This window comes from Seriola aureovittata, chromosome 17 (assembly GCF_021018895.1).
Source record: "Seriola aureovittata isolate HTS-2021-v1 ecotype China chromosome 17, ASM2101889v1, whole genome shotgun sequence".
Classification (NCBI taxonomy): Eukaryota; Metazoa; Chordata; class Actinopteri; order Carangiformes; family Carangidae; genus Seriola; species Seriola aureovittata.
This window is the reverse complement of record NC_079380.1, coordinates 6,387,394-6,404,613: the sequence shown is the minus strand read 5'-3', so window position 1 is coordinate 6,404,613 and position 17,220 is coordinate 6,387,394. Positions and strand designations below refer to the sequence as shown.

At 39.5% G+C, this 17,220-nt stretch overlaps 1 protein-coding gene across 4 annotated transcripts in view; it reads right to left on the bottom strand.

The window, feature by feature from the left end:
* znf281a (zinc finger protein 281a) overlaps positions 1-17,220 on the bottom strand; it is a 120,111-nt gene continuing 102,891 nt past the window's right edge. For 3 of the 4 annotated variants that reach the window (XM_056401142.1, XM_056401143.1, XM_056401144.1), the window contains 7 exons: positions 12,345-12,512; positions 10,337-10,790; positions 8,066-8,167; positions 7,041-7,167; positions 5,351-5,434; positions 5,107-5,225; positions 1-4,004 (listed from right to left, as the gene is read on the bottom strand). In XM_056401142.1, the coding sequence (XP_056257117.1) occupies positions 2,430-4,004; positions 5,107-5,225; positions 5,351-5,434; positions 7,041-7,167; positions 8,066-8,167; positions 10,337-10,741 (2,412 nt within the window). In that variant the 5' untranslated portion in view covers positions 10,742-10,790; positions 12,345-12,512 and the 3' untranslated portion in view covers positions 1-2,429. Of the gene's footprint in view, positions 4,005-5,106; positions 5,226-5,350; positions 5,435-7,040; positions 7,168-8,065; positions 8,168-10,336; positions 10,791-12,072; positions 12,236-12,344; positions 12,513-17,220 lie in introns of those variants that run through there. The other variant, XM_056401145.1, reaches the window with a different exon arrangement.

Below are 17,220 nucleotides of genomic sequence, written 5' to 3'. Positions count from 1 at the left end.
TGAAGAGTTCTCGATACGTTTTTATTTATTTATTGTTTTCTCCCTAATCAGTTTTAAATTCACTGGACAAGTACAGTCTTGTGAATGTGTCACAAGAACGTGAAACAACAAAAAAATGGAAGATATCGTCAGCTACAAAATTTGGCGGTGATAAAAAAAGGGAAAGAAAGATAGTAAAATAAAATTTATACAGGGGTCAGAATTAGGTAAAGTAAGATGTAGTGTTTTGTACATTTTTTGTAAACAAAAAGCATATTGAAACAATATGGCAAATAAGATGTGGAGGAGGGAAGAGATCCAGCTGAAGAGACTGAACACTGGTTGGCATGAGACATTTACAGAAACCCTTAAGCAACGTCGTGTTAATGGGTCACATAAATGTCATGTTCACAAAAGTAGTCACACAGACACATGACTTTTTTTTATACATACAACAGCATCTCTGCTACATACATCAAATCTTCACTCCTTTGTCCCTGGTTTATTGTGATATGAGGTATATGTGAGGCGAATTCTTGTTTATGCCTCAACCGTTCAACATGGCAACACATCATTTAAGATATTACAGCATTGCATTCACTCTGCCATGTTTAATGATTGCTTAAAACAACAGGCCATCAGGGCGTAAAGGGGTTTAAAGACTCATTCAGCAGAGTGATTTCATTTCCAGCACTCAAGGCCAGTTGTAGCTATGGAAGACAGCGCAATTGTTGTCGTCTTTACGAAAAAAAAACAAACAAACAAAAAAAAACGTACAGCATAAATACATTTAAAAATCAGCAAGAAATTACATCTAACATTTACTACGCAATATCTTGCACCTGTACTTCTCAGAAATAGGCACCCAATTTCCAACGGGACAAATATGCTTGGTACTGCCAGCACACGTGAAAAGTCTAAATGCATACAAATTGTTGGTCAGCCACCTTTTTTTTGCTCATACAGCACATGGCTGCCACGGTAACAGCTGAAGAAATAGTCGATCACGAACACATTTTGTCATCAAATTCAATAAGAAAGCAAAGCTGCTAAGTTGGATAACAAATCAAACTAAAACTAGGGGTTTGAATTACATTTACATTATCCCGATTAAATGTTACTGTATTTTAACATCCCCCCCCACCCCCCCAAGCTAACCCCTCCCTAAAAGGAGAAAGAGAAAATGTTAATAAAAAAATCCCACTTTCACATGTCAACCCTCCCCACCCATTAGCCCATATAAACCATGCTACCCAAACAAAGGGTATCCCCAGCATCCATCCAGAATATGTTGCAACCCCATCTGCATTTACCCAAACAACAATGTCTCAGTCAAAAAGCCAGTCCATTCCTGATATTAGAGCTTCCTTGATCCGATGGGGTACTTTACATGATGTACGAAAACGGCTCAAAGTGCTAATTGGATTTTTTTTTTTTTAAAGAAATAAGAGAACTGAGGAAGAAGAGGAGGGCAGGAAAAAGGGAAGGCCATTCTATCGCTGTCCAACAGCAACCTCTATTGGCCAAAGAAAAGCCCTAACATCACTTTTGTTCTCCAAAAATATACCAAGGACAACATTTACCCCCTGAACCAGCCCTCGTTCTCCCTGTACTTCAACTGGCAGATCCCCAGAATGATTAAATCTGTTATTTTACATTAATATATATTCTTATAAATATATATAGATATATATATGGCCCTTATTGAAGAAAACATGAGTTTCACATTGACACGAAAGTACCATAATCTCTATATAGCCAAGTAGAAAGTGTTTCAGTGTTCAAGTGAGCTGGCAGCAGTCTGTTTATGTCACACTCATTCAACAAGTAACAAAACATAAGAAAAATCCTCTTTGAAGTCGCAAACTTCTGAAAACCGTGCTCACTGCACCTCGTAGGCTTCTCCTTTTCCACTTTTTCCTGAGTAATACTTTTAACCTTGTAACAGACAATAACTTCTATGTTTGTTTGTTTTTTTTTTTGTTTTTTTTTTGCTATTTCAATTCTGGGCTATTCCCTGCCATTACTTCCATTTTCATTTTACAGTTGTAAAGTTGATTGCTCAAACACTTCAGCTCATTGGAAAAGAAAGACGTCCGGCGCTACACTACACTTACTTAAAAAGTACTTTCAGTTCATGATTAATGACTAGACCTAATGTCACTAATATGACGAGAATAAACAGTCAATACATATTTAACTTAAAAATAACAGATACTTAAAAAAATTGCATTTGCAAGGAGCCTTGCAGGCTTATTGTGGGGAGAGGAGTGGGCACAAAAACAGAGCATCAGTATAATTAAAATAAAGATGTCACTTAAAAAAAAACAATAATAATAATAATAATATTAATAATAATAATAATAATAATAATAACAAAATAGGAGCACTAAAAAATTAAAACAAGAACATCAACTCTAACGACAGTGTGTTCTCTCCCTCTCAGGCTCTCATCTGTAGCTTTGGCTTGTTGGAGTTTTGGAACCTGTACTTACTGGCTCATTGACATCAGATAACAAACTACTATACCCTGAGAATTCAGACACAGGCGTCCGTATCCTGTGATCCACTTCCCCGCTAGAGTCAGTGCCATAAGACAAGCCGCGGCCGTCTGACTTGAACTGGGAGCCAAAGGCCTGGGCAAAGTTTTCTATCTGGTATGAAGGCTTGGAAGAGTCCAGAGGGGCCAGATCCTGCGAGGGAGCCAGAGGGTAGACCGCCGTGCCGTTCTTGACCTGCGGTTGGTCCTTCTGGCTGCTCATGTCAGATTGGCTGATCTGGTAGGAGGAGGGGGGAGTGGAGGAGTGCTGCTTCTCCATCTGGTCAGTGAGCTCCTGAGACGGGGTGAGCTGCTGGTGAGAGGAGGGCTCCAGGCTGCTCAGGTGGAAGCTGTGCTGTGGTGAGGAGCCCGTCAGCATCGCAAAGTGAGACTTTGGCACAGAGGAGGGCAGCGAAGGCGAGGCCACTGACTGGCCAAACCCACACTCCAGTGGGGACGTAGTGTAGATGTTCTTGTCAGCGTAGATGGGGTTTTCTGGGTGGGAACTGGTGAACGGTCCTGAGGCAGAAGGCCCAGGGCCCAGAGGGAAGCTGGTGCTGTGGCTGGTGCGCTCCAAAGCCTGTAGCAGGAAGCGGGAGTATTCATGCATCATGACGGTCTTGTCTCCAGATGGGCTGGGGTTGTCGGTGCTGTGGCCAATGTCAGGCCCGTCTGCTGAGGCAGGGTTCAGCTCCACATGCTGGTCACTGATGTCAAAGTGAACATCGTGGTGCGAGCCGTCTGGTTTCTGTGTGTAGTGGTCAAGGAGGCTCTGCAGCACCTCATCGGGGATCCCTGACTTGTCGAGACTGAGAGGTGTGTCATTGTCCATCACACTGGAAACGACACCCTGGATGACAGTCGGCTGGGAAGACAAATGGCTAACACCAACGTCGTACTCACTGCTGGCTCCTCCAGCCACCGCAGGCCCTGATGAGTTTGCATTGTTTGCTGCATGAAGGTAGCGTCTCTTCTTCAGAAACTGCATGGCGTCGTCATAGTTGCTGCTGGTGCCAACTTTGGCCCCATTACTCTGCATGAGGCCAAGTCCATCCATGCCCACACTCTGCTCCATCGGGCCTGCTTTGGCCAGACTCTTGCGATTGGCCTTCTTGAATGCCATCTTTGGAGCTCGGCCCTGGTGGCTCTGCTGCATGCTGGGTCCTGGCTCGGTAGAGGAAGATACTGTTTGATTTTCCATAGAGTATTCATGGATGCTGTAGCCTCCAGATACAGAGTCATGAATGTGTGGTACCCTCGCCGCTCCTCCATCCCCTTTCTTCTTTTTGCGCTCCCCTCCCTCTCCACAATTTTTGGACTTCCCCCTCTTTCTGCCATTGTTCCCAGCATTTCCCAGAGTGATTCCATAGCTGCCATGTCCCATGTCAACACAACCCAGGTCCATTATCCCAGGATCCAGCCCCTTCTTTATGGCTTCTCCACAGGTTCGCTTGTGCTTCAGCAGTCGGTCTGTCCTAGAAAAATACTGAAGGGAACAAACACCAAATGTTGTCTTTAATGCAAATAAAAATAATGAGTAATTTTAAAATGGTGGATATACCATATACAACAAAACTTACAGCCATGGTCAGTATCACTAAAGTCTGTCATTTTATTTCAATTTTATTTGAAGATTAAGATACTGTTCTTTTATTTTGTTAACATTTTTGTCAACCATGTCCACCTTTATTTTGATGACAGATTTAATCCTCCTGGGCATAATGATATCAGTCTTTGACAAATCTGTTCTGCTGTTCTTCACACTTCACCTTCCACTTTAAAATACTCCAAACGTGTTCTATTGGATTCAAGTCAGGGGACATGTTTGTTTGTTTAGGATAATTGTCATGTTGGAAAATTCCTCTCCTGCCAAGCTTTTGAGACTGGGACTCCTTATTCCATTTTTGGGTAGATAGATACTCATGCAGCCTCATATCAGCACAGTCCCACCTCCATGCTTAACTGTGAAGTCACGGTGGTAGTCTACTGGCCATCTGATCCAAACACATTTATTTTGTTTTCATCCGACCAAAGAATGTGCTGCCAACATTCATCAGGCTTCTTTTCATGTTCTTTGGCAAAGTGTAATCTTGCAGTTTTGTGCTAATTTGTATTTGTTTGTTTTTCACACCTTCTGTTATTGGTAGTATGGCTCTTCCTGTCCCTCCTAACCATTTTCGGCTCATGTTCAGTTGGCCACTTGTACTCCTGTACACTATCACATCTTCTCAGTCTCTCAGCCTGGTTTCTTACATGTTCCAGCAGTTCCTTACCATGTGTAGCCATGTTGCATTAGACACCACCCAGGCCAACACTGAGAAAGCTGTGGTGTTCAGTAGTTATTTTATAACCTTGTTCATACTATTAGCCATACGTGAAATCAAATTTGTTGCAGTGATCACAGGTAAACTGAGTTTAAATCCCCTACATCCCAACTTGAAAATAATACAATTAATGTAAGATCACACATTTTTGAATCATTTAACATTTTAACGATATTACAGTGGGAAATACTCAGTTTTTTTTGTATATTGTGAAGTATCCCTTTAGATACCCAACAAATCGGAGGAGGTACAGGGTTCACTTACCTGTTGGCAGGTCTCACATCTGTACGGCTTCTCTCCGCTGTGCGTCCTCTTGTGCCTCTCCATGTGATACTTCTGAATGAATCGCATGTTACACTGGTCACAGCTGAATGGCTTCTCTCCTGTCATTACAAAAAAAACGCCCAGCTCGAGGTTAGTTATCTTCCATTTTACTGACAAACACGCGATGACTCACAGATTGCATCAGGCCGTTTGTCGTTCTGAACCCTGGTCATTAATCACTTACCACTGTGGATTTTCTCGTGTCGCTGGAGAAGGTACTTCTGAATGAAACTCATGTTGCATTGGCTGCATCTGAAGGGTCTTTCACCTGAAAAAGATTTATAGTTAGAATGCTGCCTTGCTCTGATGGTCATTACCCTTCTGTGAGAAGGTTGTCTTGGACCAACACTAAATCTGCAAAATAATACGAGCACCTGCACAATATAATGCAATCCGATGCAATAATCACTATTTTATTCATCTCTGTGGTAATTCTTTGGGCCATAGTTAACCAACAATACACATGCACTTCACCCCAAAAACAGTGCGTTGCAAGTCTATTGCAATGGATTGCATCGTATTTCACAGGTGTTCGTGCCACTGTCCTCATCTCTTGGTGAAACACCATCTTTTGTTCTCTCACTGTTGCCTAAGGAAACACAATTCAGACTTGTGAAAGAAAATGTAAAATGATTAAATTGATCAATCCAACTTCACAGTCGGAATTTAGACAACTTTTCTAACAACATAACTGAATTTAATGACAAGTTAAGTGCTCCTTTACAGCATTTAAGTAAATATTTGCCAAGAGGTTGTAATGAGAGCACAAACGATAATGGACCACAGAGTACATGCATAATCTACCTGGAAGTCTAAATATCTAAATGAATAAAGAGATAGATTTTGACCTTGAGCTGATAATACACCTTTAAAATTAAATTTTAACATCAGTGTACAGGTAGTTTTGTGAAGACATGAACTATCATGCTATCGGCTAACTATTTTGACACATTACACAAATGGAAAATGGGATAAAAGACAAGGAGGGAGTTAAGCTTACGGCTAGGGACAAAAAAAACAAAAAAAAATCAAAAAAAAAAAACAAACAACACTCAATAGGGCATTATAATACAAGCACGTAATCACCAATCAGGCCAAAGCATCAACTTATCTATTGATATTTTTTATTTTCATAAACACTCAACATTGCTACTGATGTTTTTGCTTCAGTTGACCTTACGATCATGAGAAATATATACTTCACTCCTCTGCCCAGTTACAGAGCAGTCCAGCAGCCATCTCTCAATCCTCCTATAACAGCCTACACCAGTCTCATTTCTCGTTTTAGCTGTAAGACTCGCAATGTAATGCCTTCATTCCTCATCTGTAAAATGAAAACATCACCCTGGCTTCCACACAGTCAAAGTTAAAAAAAAAGTGTGTCCTGATCAGGCTTCAGTTATAAAATCATAGTGTCTCTCCAGCCAAAGAGTCAGTTGCACAGGATGTTTTACTAGCGTCTGGTTCAAAAGAAGTTCAGCTGATTTTGCAAACATTCAGAACTGGAACTGAGAGCATCGACGCAGCAAACAAAACAAGTCATGCTTGTTCCACGTTGTGCTGCCGTCAGTTTCAATCACAGAACGTTAATTTTGAGAGAACACCGTGTATGTAATGTTTACAGCCTGTCGTGGACAAGCCACTGAGTTATTGCTTTTTTAATGTTGTTTTACCAAGTACACAGAAAGCTATCTTAGCATAATGTTAAAAAAAAAAACTGTACAACATTAGTTTGAGTTTCTTCAGCTGACATACTGATGACGTCAATGTTTTCTTCCTTTCACTGATTGTGCAATAACCCTTAACCCTAACCACAACATGACCAAGTGCGAGAGAAAGAAAATATTACGGAGGAAATAAGCGCAGAACAACACCTGTGTGAATGAGGACATGTCTGCGTAGGTGATAGGAGCTTCTGAATGATGCAGTGCAGTGTTCACAGATGTGAGGCTTGGTTCCTGGCGACAGGCTGCCTCCATCTGCATCCAGCATCATTGATTGCTGTACAGGAGAAAGACAAGTCAGTCAAGTCTTTGTCTACATGAACAGTAAAACCCTCTGGAATCTAAGTTTAATATTTGTTTATTTTTCCTGACTTTTTGTGTTTTTTGACACCACATGCTTGGTATCCCTTTTTCAGACCAAGCCCAGCTGTATGTCCGACTTTTTATTTTGTCAGGTTAACAAGTTTAGTATGAAATACAAGAAAAATGAAATGGCACCAATAAAAACTATTTTATCTATATATTATTCTAAATATTATTATAGAACAGCTTGAAGTTGTAAACAATACTGTTTCACTATTTATACACAAAACTATATAAAAATCTAATATAGTCTAATCACATGTAAAGTGATTGTATCACAACTCATTTTTGTGGCTTGTCATTTAAAATCCATGTGCACCAGTAAATCATTGGAAATATTATTTATAAGAGGAAACTGTTCTAGTTTTAAATGAAATTTTGTGTAAAAACCCCATATCAACACTTTCAACTGGTTTTCTCTGCTCGTCTCTACTTGATAAGTTACATGCTCAGTCTATTCAGCGATGAATAGAGGGTTCAAGTCCATATCCTTTATATATATATATATATATATATATATATATATATATATATATATAAATTCATGTTGTCTTGAACTTCCTGCTAAAAAAGCAAAAGCATATATTTTTACCAGTAGAGAAATTATTTTACATTATTTTATATCCAATGAGTTAGACATTTCTCTATACAGTAAATAGGTCTCATTATTTTCAGCTGTTATTGACATAAAAAACAAGACTGTATTACAGTTCATTTTGAACCACTGTGTAACTGCTGATTTATAACTGAGTGTGGTGAGGATGAATACTAAAATATAATCACATTCACAGATACATAAATATATGACAAACCTTCGCCTCGTTTCTCCTCTTTCTTGGTTTACCCTCCTGTCCATCACCATTTGACCTTCGACCTTTTCTCCCAGTGGGCTCCTTTCCTAACTGACTCGGCAGCTGTGAGGATGACAAAGGGAGAGGGAGAGGGCCGTGAGAGCCGGCCACAACAAGGAAATCACTTGAGTGAAGGTTAAAGACCTTCAGTCTAAAACTATCATGCAAACAAGTCCATGTTTGTTGCTCATGCAAACAAACAAACAAAAAAAGCACTTGGACATCGTCCAGTGATTGTCTGTTGGAGACTCATTGTGCAAGACGTGGTTCCAGTGGGCGGAATAACAATGTCTGAAATTTATGGCTCCTTTATGGATAAGCAGGTTGTAATTCACTGTTAGAGCTTTTCATTTCAAAACAAAGGAATACACACGCTCACCTCACAAACTAAACTCAACATTCAGAAATATAACTCTTCACTAAGCTTCAGCAGAAACAATCTGTGCGGGGTATTAATTCAGAAAGGAAGAAAATATGCTCTTGATCCCCCTTTTATTCTTTCTGTTTACCTTCCTGCGCTGCCATTTCTTTCTCAGTTAACCCACTACTCCTCACTGCCACATGGAGACTGACAAGGCTAATGCTGGTGCACCTGCTGTTTGAAAAATCAGCACATTTTTAAGGGTAAAAACATCTTGGCAAAATAAAATACATCCAATTTTGGCTTGAGTGGTTTGACCTGGGTTAGAAAAGGTGCAACAATTTTGGATCACGAAATAAATAATACTGACTATAGGGCTTATTTCGTCAACATGCCTCTCCTAAGTACATCTGCAATGATCAAGTCTGATCACCAGAAATTTGATCTGCTAATATTTTGATAATCATTTCACTGTTCAAGTGACTTTTAAGTAACACTTCCTGGTTCCAGCTTCATAAACGACAAAACAAGACATTTAAAGATGTCACTTTGGACTCTGGAAAAATAAGGTGGCCACTTTCCACAATTTTCTGACATGTATAGACCAAAAAATGTATCTATTTATTAAACAAATAATGTGCAGATTAGTCAGTTATGAAATTAATCGTTTGTTGTAGCCCTACATCTAAGAATAAAACAGAATAATGTGAGCTTGACTGAAAAGTTTTAATCTGTGGTTTCTAAAGGTTCCTCGTGTAGCATTGAAATAACATTTTAAACATGAAATTGTCATTGAAAAAACAGTTTTTAAAAAGGAAAATGCAGCATACTGGAGACAATGGTTAATTCTGTTTTTCAACATACTTGCATCTACAGCCCTGATGACCTGGGATGACTGGCTATTGTTAGGAGAGTGTGGATGTGTATTTCTATTTGAATGAGCACAAAAGACGTCTGAAATGAATTGCAAGCTCAAACAAGACAGCTGTGTCCTTGCCAAGACGTTTCCATTCACGCTGAGGCTGGATGACATCACCCTTCTACCCAGAAAGAGAAACAGAAGGAGGGAGGAGGAGGAGGGGGCTCATCTATATTTTTCATTTGAAGCTGTCAGTAGATTTATGTCAACATAACCAGTTTCTCATAAGCTTTTCCCACTCAGGCTTTAAAGTATGAGCTGCCTGCCTGGTTGTTTTGGGGGCAAATTAAACTAAAATTATTACAGGTTACATCTTTAGATTTTTAAAAACATATATATATTATATATTTAATTAAAACAACATTTTGAGTAACTTTATAATCACTGTAACATGCATAACAAGTTATGAGCATCTAGGATTTATATATAAAAGTTAATGTAGTTGCAAGAATTGAACTAGGTGCTCGCACAGAAAAAAAAAACTGATTTGCAATATTTTTTGCATTCCCAGTCGGTTTTGGACTGCTATTCACATAAAACAAGCAATACGAAGATGTGTCCTAGGACTTTAGGAAATGATGTGATGGGGATTTTTTTCCATTTCCTCTATTTTGTAAACCAAGCAGTTGATTAATCTGAAAATAATTGGCAACTTAATGAGTAAATAAATATTTAGCTGAAGCCCTAGTTCAAAAGTCTTTTGTTGTCCGATTTAAAGTGCAAACCCCAAAATATGATTTTAATATAACTTAAATTATTAAATCGATTGTCAAAAATTAATTTCCCTTAGATTGACTAATTGATTAATCATCTAATTGTTTCAGCTCTAAAATAGATTAATTATGGGAAATGTAGCTATGAGGAATCATACACACTTGATGGCACAGCCATTTATTCAGAAATAAACCAAGCTGACTCCCCTTCATGTTCTGATTTCCTGTCAGGTACTTACGTTGCCCATGTTGAGGTCATGCACCAGCAGGCTCTGGTTGTTACTGACTGTCACCTCCAGCAGCTCCGTGCTCTTCCCCAGCCCTCCAGGGTAGAGCGGCAGGCGATAATCGTGCTCTGACAGCTTCTCTTGCTTGATACCCATGGTGTGAACATAATCTCCCACCCCTGCACAGCCCAGGCTGCCACCCTGGGTGCCCATGCTGCAGTCAGGCGAGTCACGCTCCTTCTTCAGGATCATTTCTTGTGGTGGAAGGTCCTGCATTACAGAGTGAGCGGCCAGCCGGGTGAAACTAGTCACCGGCGGGAGGTGGCTGAACATAATCATGCCAGGGCCGAAATTGGAGTCCATACCCCCGTTGGAGCGCAGGAATTCATTTCCTAGTTTGTCTTGAATGATGTTCATGGTGAAAGCCGGCGGGCAGGAAAACTATGGGGTGGCAATCAGTGTCATCCTGTGAGGAGAATGGGTAACAGGTAAGGTAACAGGAGACAAGTATGAAGCAATCAATCTGTGAGGATACACACAAATAATAATCAGAACACAATTATGGAGCCAGTTAAGCTTGGTCTTCAGGAATCAGTGTCACAGCCTCTGATCTCACAACTGGGCGCTTAGTCGGATTAAAACTGACGGTTTGTGGGTCAACAAAGGGCCACAGTCTGGCACAATGATGAGACTAAACAAGTATAAGCAAGTATACTGTACAAATTTCTCTCTTGTAGCTTTCAGTGTGTACATACAGTGGTTTACAGTGCAAAAAGGTCACTGTTACCACCACAGCGCTAGACACAACATGAGACGAGGAATGAGAGGATTGAAGTCATGGTAATCTGTTTGATGGGCCTGTCTGACCCAGTCATCCTATTTGCATGAGCTTATCTGCCAATGAGAGAGCACACAGACTGCACTAGAAAGACTGGTGGTGTAATTATGTGACTGCTGAATGAACACAAAGTGCATGTTCTCTAATAGCTCTGAATGTGATGCTAAATGCAGATTATTTAGGTGTTGATATAACATGTTATTATTCAAATTACATGTGAGTGTATTAGCTATGACCAAATACAGTTTTGAGAGTAATTTTCCCGCATTGTGTCTTATAGAGGTTACATTAAAATCTATCCACGCGTATTTCCAGCCACTGCATGAACGACCTATCCAGCTAATGAGTGCTGTCTGCCAAATGCCTTCAGCTCTGATGGTGTGCTAACAGCATTAACCCACTCAGCTAACACAAAGCAAACTTTCAAAAACATAAAACAAGACCTCAGCTACTCCAGCTTTCTCAATTGTGTTTCTAGAGGCAAACAATACACTGGGGTAAACCCTGTGGTCTGCGTACATTTATGAAAACTACCAAGCTTGTACGCTGTGCAATTAGCTACCTAGCTAACCATCTGGCTAACCACTCTTGCGGGGCCCTTCTTCTTTGTGATGCAGGATCAGGCAATAATTAATATGGCCATGCAATAACAGCCGCAGATCCGCGCTGATGAACACCACAACCGAACAAACGTGAACAGAAAACCAGCCGGAGCCTGAGGAAAATCTGTGCTTTTAAACCATTCACACAAAGTTAGTTCGGTATTCGTTAGGCTGAGATTAAAGATTAGTGATTTGGTAGAAGATATCACCACACAGAAGACAAGACAAACAAAAATCTGCGAGCTGGGAAAATGGAAAGGACGAGCGCCGGTTTGCGCTTGACAACAAAAGAGACACCACTGTCTTACTTCGTCTGTGCATATTTACAACTGCTTTTTCCAAGTTTCTGGCTTCGTTTCCTGGACAGTTACCGACTGTAAGTGATGGAGCGACCACACAGGCATGACCCATAACAAACGGCCCGCACAACTCCAGCGAACAATGATGCTCGTCCGGCTAGCCGAGACAGGCTAACTTAGCCGCTAACTAGCTGCGCTTTGTTGTCTGTCCCGTCCGAGGAGTTAAACCGCAACAGCGGCCGACTCTGCCACCAAACTTTAACTTTATGGATATCTCTTACCGGTGCAGGAGCATGGCCTGCTGTTTTGGCTCGTGTAGTTGGCCCTCAGCTGTCCCTTTCAACATCTAGAGCCAAAACATTGTTTTCCCGCAGCTGCTGGGCTCTTCCATCTTGCCTCGGCGCAGAGGATTCTGGGTCCCACAGGCGGACCCGTCCTGAACAGAGGCACTATAATAAATAAATAACGATTACAACTATAATAATAGCCCAATCATAACACTAATAAAAACCTCACAATATCTTTCCTGTTACATGTAAAGAATATCAAATGGCTACAAATGCTATCCCTAACGGAAACATGCAGTGGATAAAATGCAACTTTGAACAGCCAGAGCTGCAAACAAAAGCCATAAATACTAATAAATAAAAGGAAATACTTTTACACGTGGACGAATAATGAGAAAATGGACCGCTGGGCACAGGCAGGTAAAAGGACCCCCAACCTGAGAGACTAACACGTGGCTTATAGTAGTTTGTGTCTCTTTGTTTTAACTATGCTTCTCTTTGGGATCTTTTTTTTTTTTTTTTTGCATCTTTCAGGGGCTCAATGACTTTAAAAGAAGAAATATTAACAGTCACTTCATTGCTTAGTAATCCATCCATGCTTTTACAGTAAAAGAAATCACTTCACAAGGAAAATGTGTGTGAAACTCCCATTTTTCTAATATTATGTGGCAAAGAAAATTTGCAGATATCATCAATAAATGTGACTTTTGTAAAGAGAAAGAAGACAATAAAACATTTACTTTATAATATTATGGAGAAAATTAATGGAATATTTAGCCAGTCAAACAAATCGTACAGTTAATTTGGAAGCCAAATATATGATGAAATATCATTCTGTGTTTTGAGAAAAAGAAAAAAATCAAGACTGTCAACCTATTAATCTAATTAGGTAAATCCACATTTTTTTTACACATCCATCGAACTATTCATTATTGAATTTAGAAATGACACTGATACTGTAAAAGTTACTAATAAGAAGAAAAGTATAGGCACTTTCTTTGAGAGGTTTTTTTAAAAAAAAAAAAAGAAGATATTTAATGTAGAATGCCTTCTTATCTTCTTTAGCATTATAATGTTACTACTGGAAAGCTAATTTTATACATTACACAGTATGCTGGCATGCAGCCTAAGGACAGAGGGTGTATACAGTATAGATTGCAATGCCTCTTTCAATAATGCCTAATTTCCTAAGTAAATGTGAGATATAAATATAAATATATATATATATATATATATATATATATATATATATATATATATATATCACATTTACTTAGATATATAAATTGCACTGTCTGTTCTTCAACACTTTCCACCAGGTTACAGGTTGCGTCATGCATCATGTTTTAGGAAGGTGGTTTTGGCTTATTTTCACAAATAGCAACTAGCACTTTCTTTTCACTGACTTGCTTTTGTTTACTAATGGTTAAGGAGGAGCAGTTAAAAAAAACACCTTGAATGGCAGTAGTGATCCCCAAAATTCAAATGGCTAAGGCTGACTGTTCGCAGCACCAGGACAAAAGAGGCGAGTCTCAGCTAGCCTTTCAGACGAGCATGACAGAAGCTCTTAGATCTGCCGGATGAATGACTCTATATACATCTAAAAGCACATCAGAGTCAGGCCTCGCACCCCCACTACTAATTGCCTTTGCTAATGAACCAATTAATTCAGAAGGCAGAGCATAATTGAAATGCAGACAGTAGAGTAATGCAAAAACGGTCAGTGAGTGCATTTTTGATGTCCCTGCTCCTTTCATATGTCCGTGATGACGACCCACAGCTGACAGTGATATCTTTAAAATTGCTCTCATCTTCTAGTGTTTAAATATGTATGTTGGTGTGATGATGGCTCCCTGATGAAGTGAATCTAGTCAAAAATCAGTGATTATAAGTTGAGTATATGGATTTAGTCCAAGTCAGGTAATTAAAGTTCATTAAATTACAGCTTCAGGGTAACCAAGAAACAGATCTTAATCAAGACAAGACTCAGATTCACTGCTATTTTATATTATATGCTATGCTATATACTTATTCATACTTAAAACATTTTATTTATTATACTTAATAAAGAACATTATCTGTCTCCTGAACTATAATAAGTGTTTGATTTGAGCTGGTTTCAGCATCTTACTGCTTACAGTACATTAAAGAAATAGTAATAGCAATAGTGAAATGAAATGGGGAAACAGCCAACATGGCTCTGTGCAAAGGTAACAAAATGTAATTTACATGTTATATCTTGCTTGCTATATTAATCCTTTAAAACAAACTGTGTAAAAGTTGTGATTTCAGGGTTCCAAGGTTAAATGGCCAAGAATCACTTTGGCACATAGGCTATACTCCCTTCATTAAACTGTGAATCGTTGCTTGTTTACTTTGGTTTTTGTACGGATTACACAAATGAGATGTAATATAGTGGTACTGACCAGAAAGTGTATTCTACTACAATGTTAAACTCTTCCTTTGAACTTAATTTCAGTGAAGCCGGCACAGACCTGTGTTAAAATCCTCAACTGACACATAAACTGACAGAGAGACATGTCAATGTCATCTTCTGAATCTTACATGTGTGAGGCTCAGAAATGTCAATGTATGGCTCAACTTTCCATCAGTCCCTCCCTTCTATGAGCTGAGTGTTTAGGACATTAAGGTCGTAGACATCACGACTCCTGCACTTTAAGTTGTGTCACCTGCCACTGACTCGACTTTGAATGGAGCAATCTGCCCTCATTGTGGATGGGACAGAGGAGTGAGCATGTCTGTACCTACACTCAGACCACAGCTATGAACAAAGATAAACTGGAACAATATTTTCATGTCTGTGGCAATTTGTGTATCACATGACAGAGATGATTATTAATTCTAACTCCTCATTAATAATTCAGTCTGTGCAGCATGTCTTTGTTCCCTCTCTCTCCTCCCCTGAATCCATCCCAACACACACACAACACGAATTTCCTTCCTCGTCTAATAATGGAGGCCAAGAAAACTGTGAACAGTGAAAGCCAAGGTTTGGTGACTGTGTTGTGCTGATTAGGATTTCTCTCACTGGGGAAGCCTGATTCTTACACACAACAGATGGCGATCCTGGCTGTCGACTCTCTAATCCTCTGTTGTCAGGAGGATCACAGCTGTATACAAGTTCCCTCTGTTGAGACACAAGTCTCTCGTCAGCTTTAGAAACCTGTAGTGGTGTGAGTTGTGTTGTGGAGATGGAATAAAACTTCTGCGGTTACAATTGGTATACTGATATCAGATGTTAGGTAGTATATGGTATATTTGGATAGGCCACACTAGATTCAGAAGATGATTGTGGAAGCGCAAAGTGACCAACAACATCGAAGAGACAAGAAACAACTAAAAAGAGATGCAAAATGATCAAAAAGAGAAGCAACTACCACAGAGGTGCCAAACGACCGTAACGAGAGACAGAACAACCACAAAGAGATACGAAAACACCATAAGAGACACAAAACGAGTACAAAGAAACACAAAACCACAAATGGATACAAAATGACAAGTGATATAAAACCAATACAAACAGATGCAAAATGACTATGCTTACGATGCAAAGCAGTATTGATTTTATTATACATTCTAACTATTAATAACATACAGTTTTTATTGCCTCAAACCAGGACTTTAAATTTGAGTCTTCTTATTTAAGTTTCCCAAATGTTCCCCATTCTTTAAAACTGTGCCCTATTCAATATATCTAAACCCGCCCTGTATGTGTTGAGTATGTGTTTAAAGACTGATTGGGTGAAGGGGAAGCTGCATGATAACTCATTGCAGCCTCCAACAAACACTGGTAAGCTTCCTTTGTGATAGCAGTTATACTGACAGTTCAAACACAGTCTGTCTGCACATAGGTAAACTTCCTTTGTGGTCACACCTGCACTTTCACTTACTAACTCATTACGTCTGACAAAGGAGTGGGCTTTTCCAAAATGTCAACCTCTTTTTAAAAAAAATATGTGATTATATAACCGGACTCTGATTGGGTTAATGAAACGTCTTATAAAAAAGAGCAATGAGATTCAGCTCAACGCAGGTCAAATCCTATTTGCAACCACTTCTGCACGGCCCTTTCTCTTATGTAATGAACCTGTTTTGTTGTTTTGGGCTGCTTGCTGATTGAGTGTTTTCACATTTAATGAGGACAACCTTTTGCACTTGTACATAAAAATCTTTTGTTTCTCTGCATTCAATTATCTTATCACAGCATTAATTTTGCCTTTCAAAATAAATGTCAGATCATGCTGATAGTTTCAGTTCAAATACCATTTTGTTTGATGTCAGTTTTACCACCTGCAGGTGGGATGCTGAAACCTCAGGTTCGTCTTTCAGTTTAACTGAAATATAGTTAAATAACATATCACAAAATTAAATGATTACATGAATCTGCATTTATTGTTTGAAATACTTGACTACATGATCTGGAGAAACCCTATTATGTGTTAATAATCACACTTCTTTGTCATCATATGTGTCTAAAGCTGCTTTCTCTCTCATCCTTTTCTTTCATTTATGACCTGAAGATAGGTCTGCATGGTGGTAACATGTCGTAAAGGCAGCTGTAATTTAAATACAAGCCATTAGTTCCCCTGATGCTTTGCTGAACTTCCTCAGGATGAGATATACAGTATGAAGAGTGAACAGTATGAACAGTAATGAAGTATAAAATTCACAGGAGGGTGACAGAAATCAGGCCTATGTGAAATTGAGAAAGCCAATGCTTAAAGCCTCCACATGAAATACTCGACCCGAGCAGGTGTTTTCACTCCTTCCGTCTTCCCAGGTTGTGCTTGATTGGTATCTTGCACCTGTGTGGTGCATACAGAGCTCCGCCCTGCCTGCACTGTGCTGA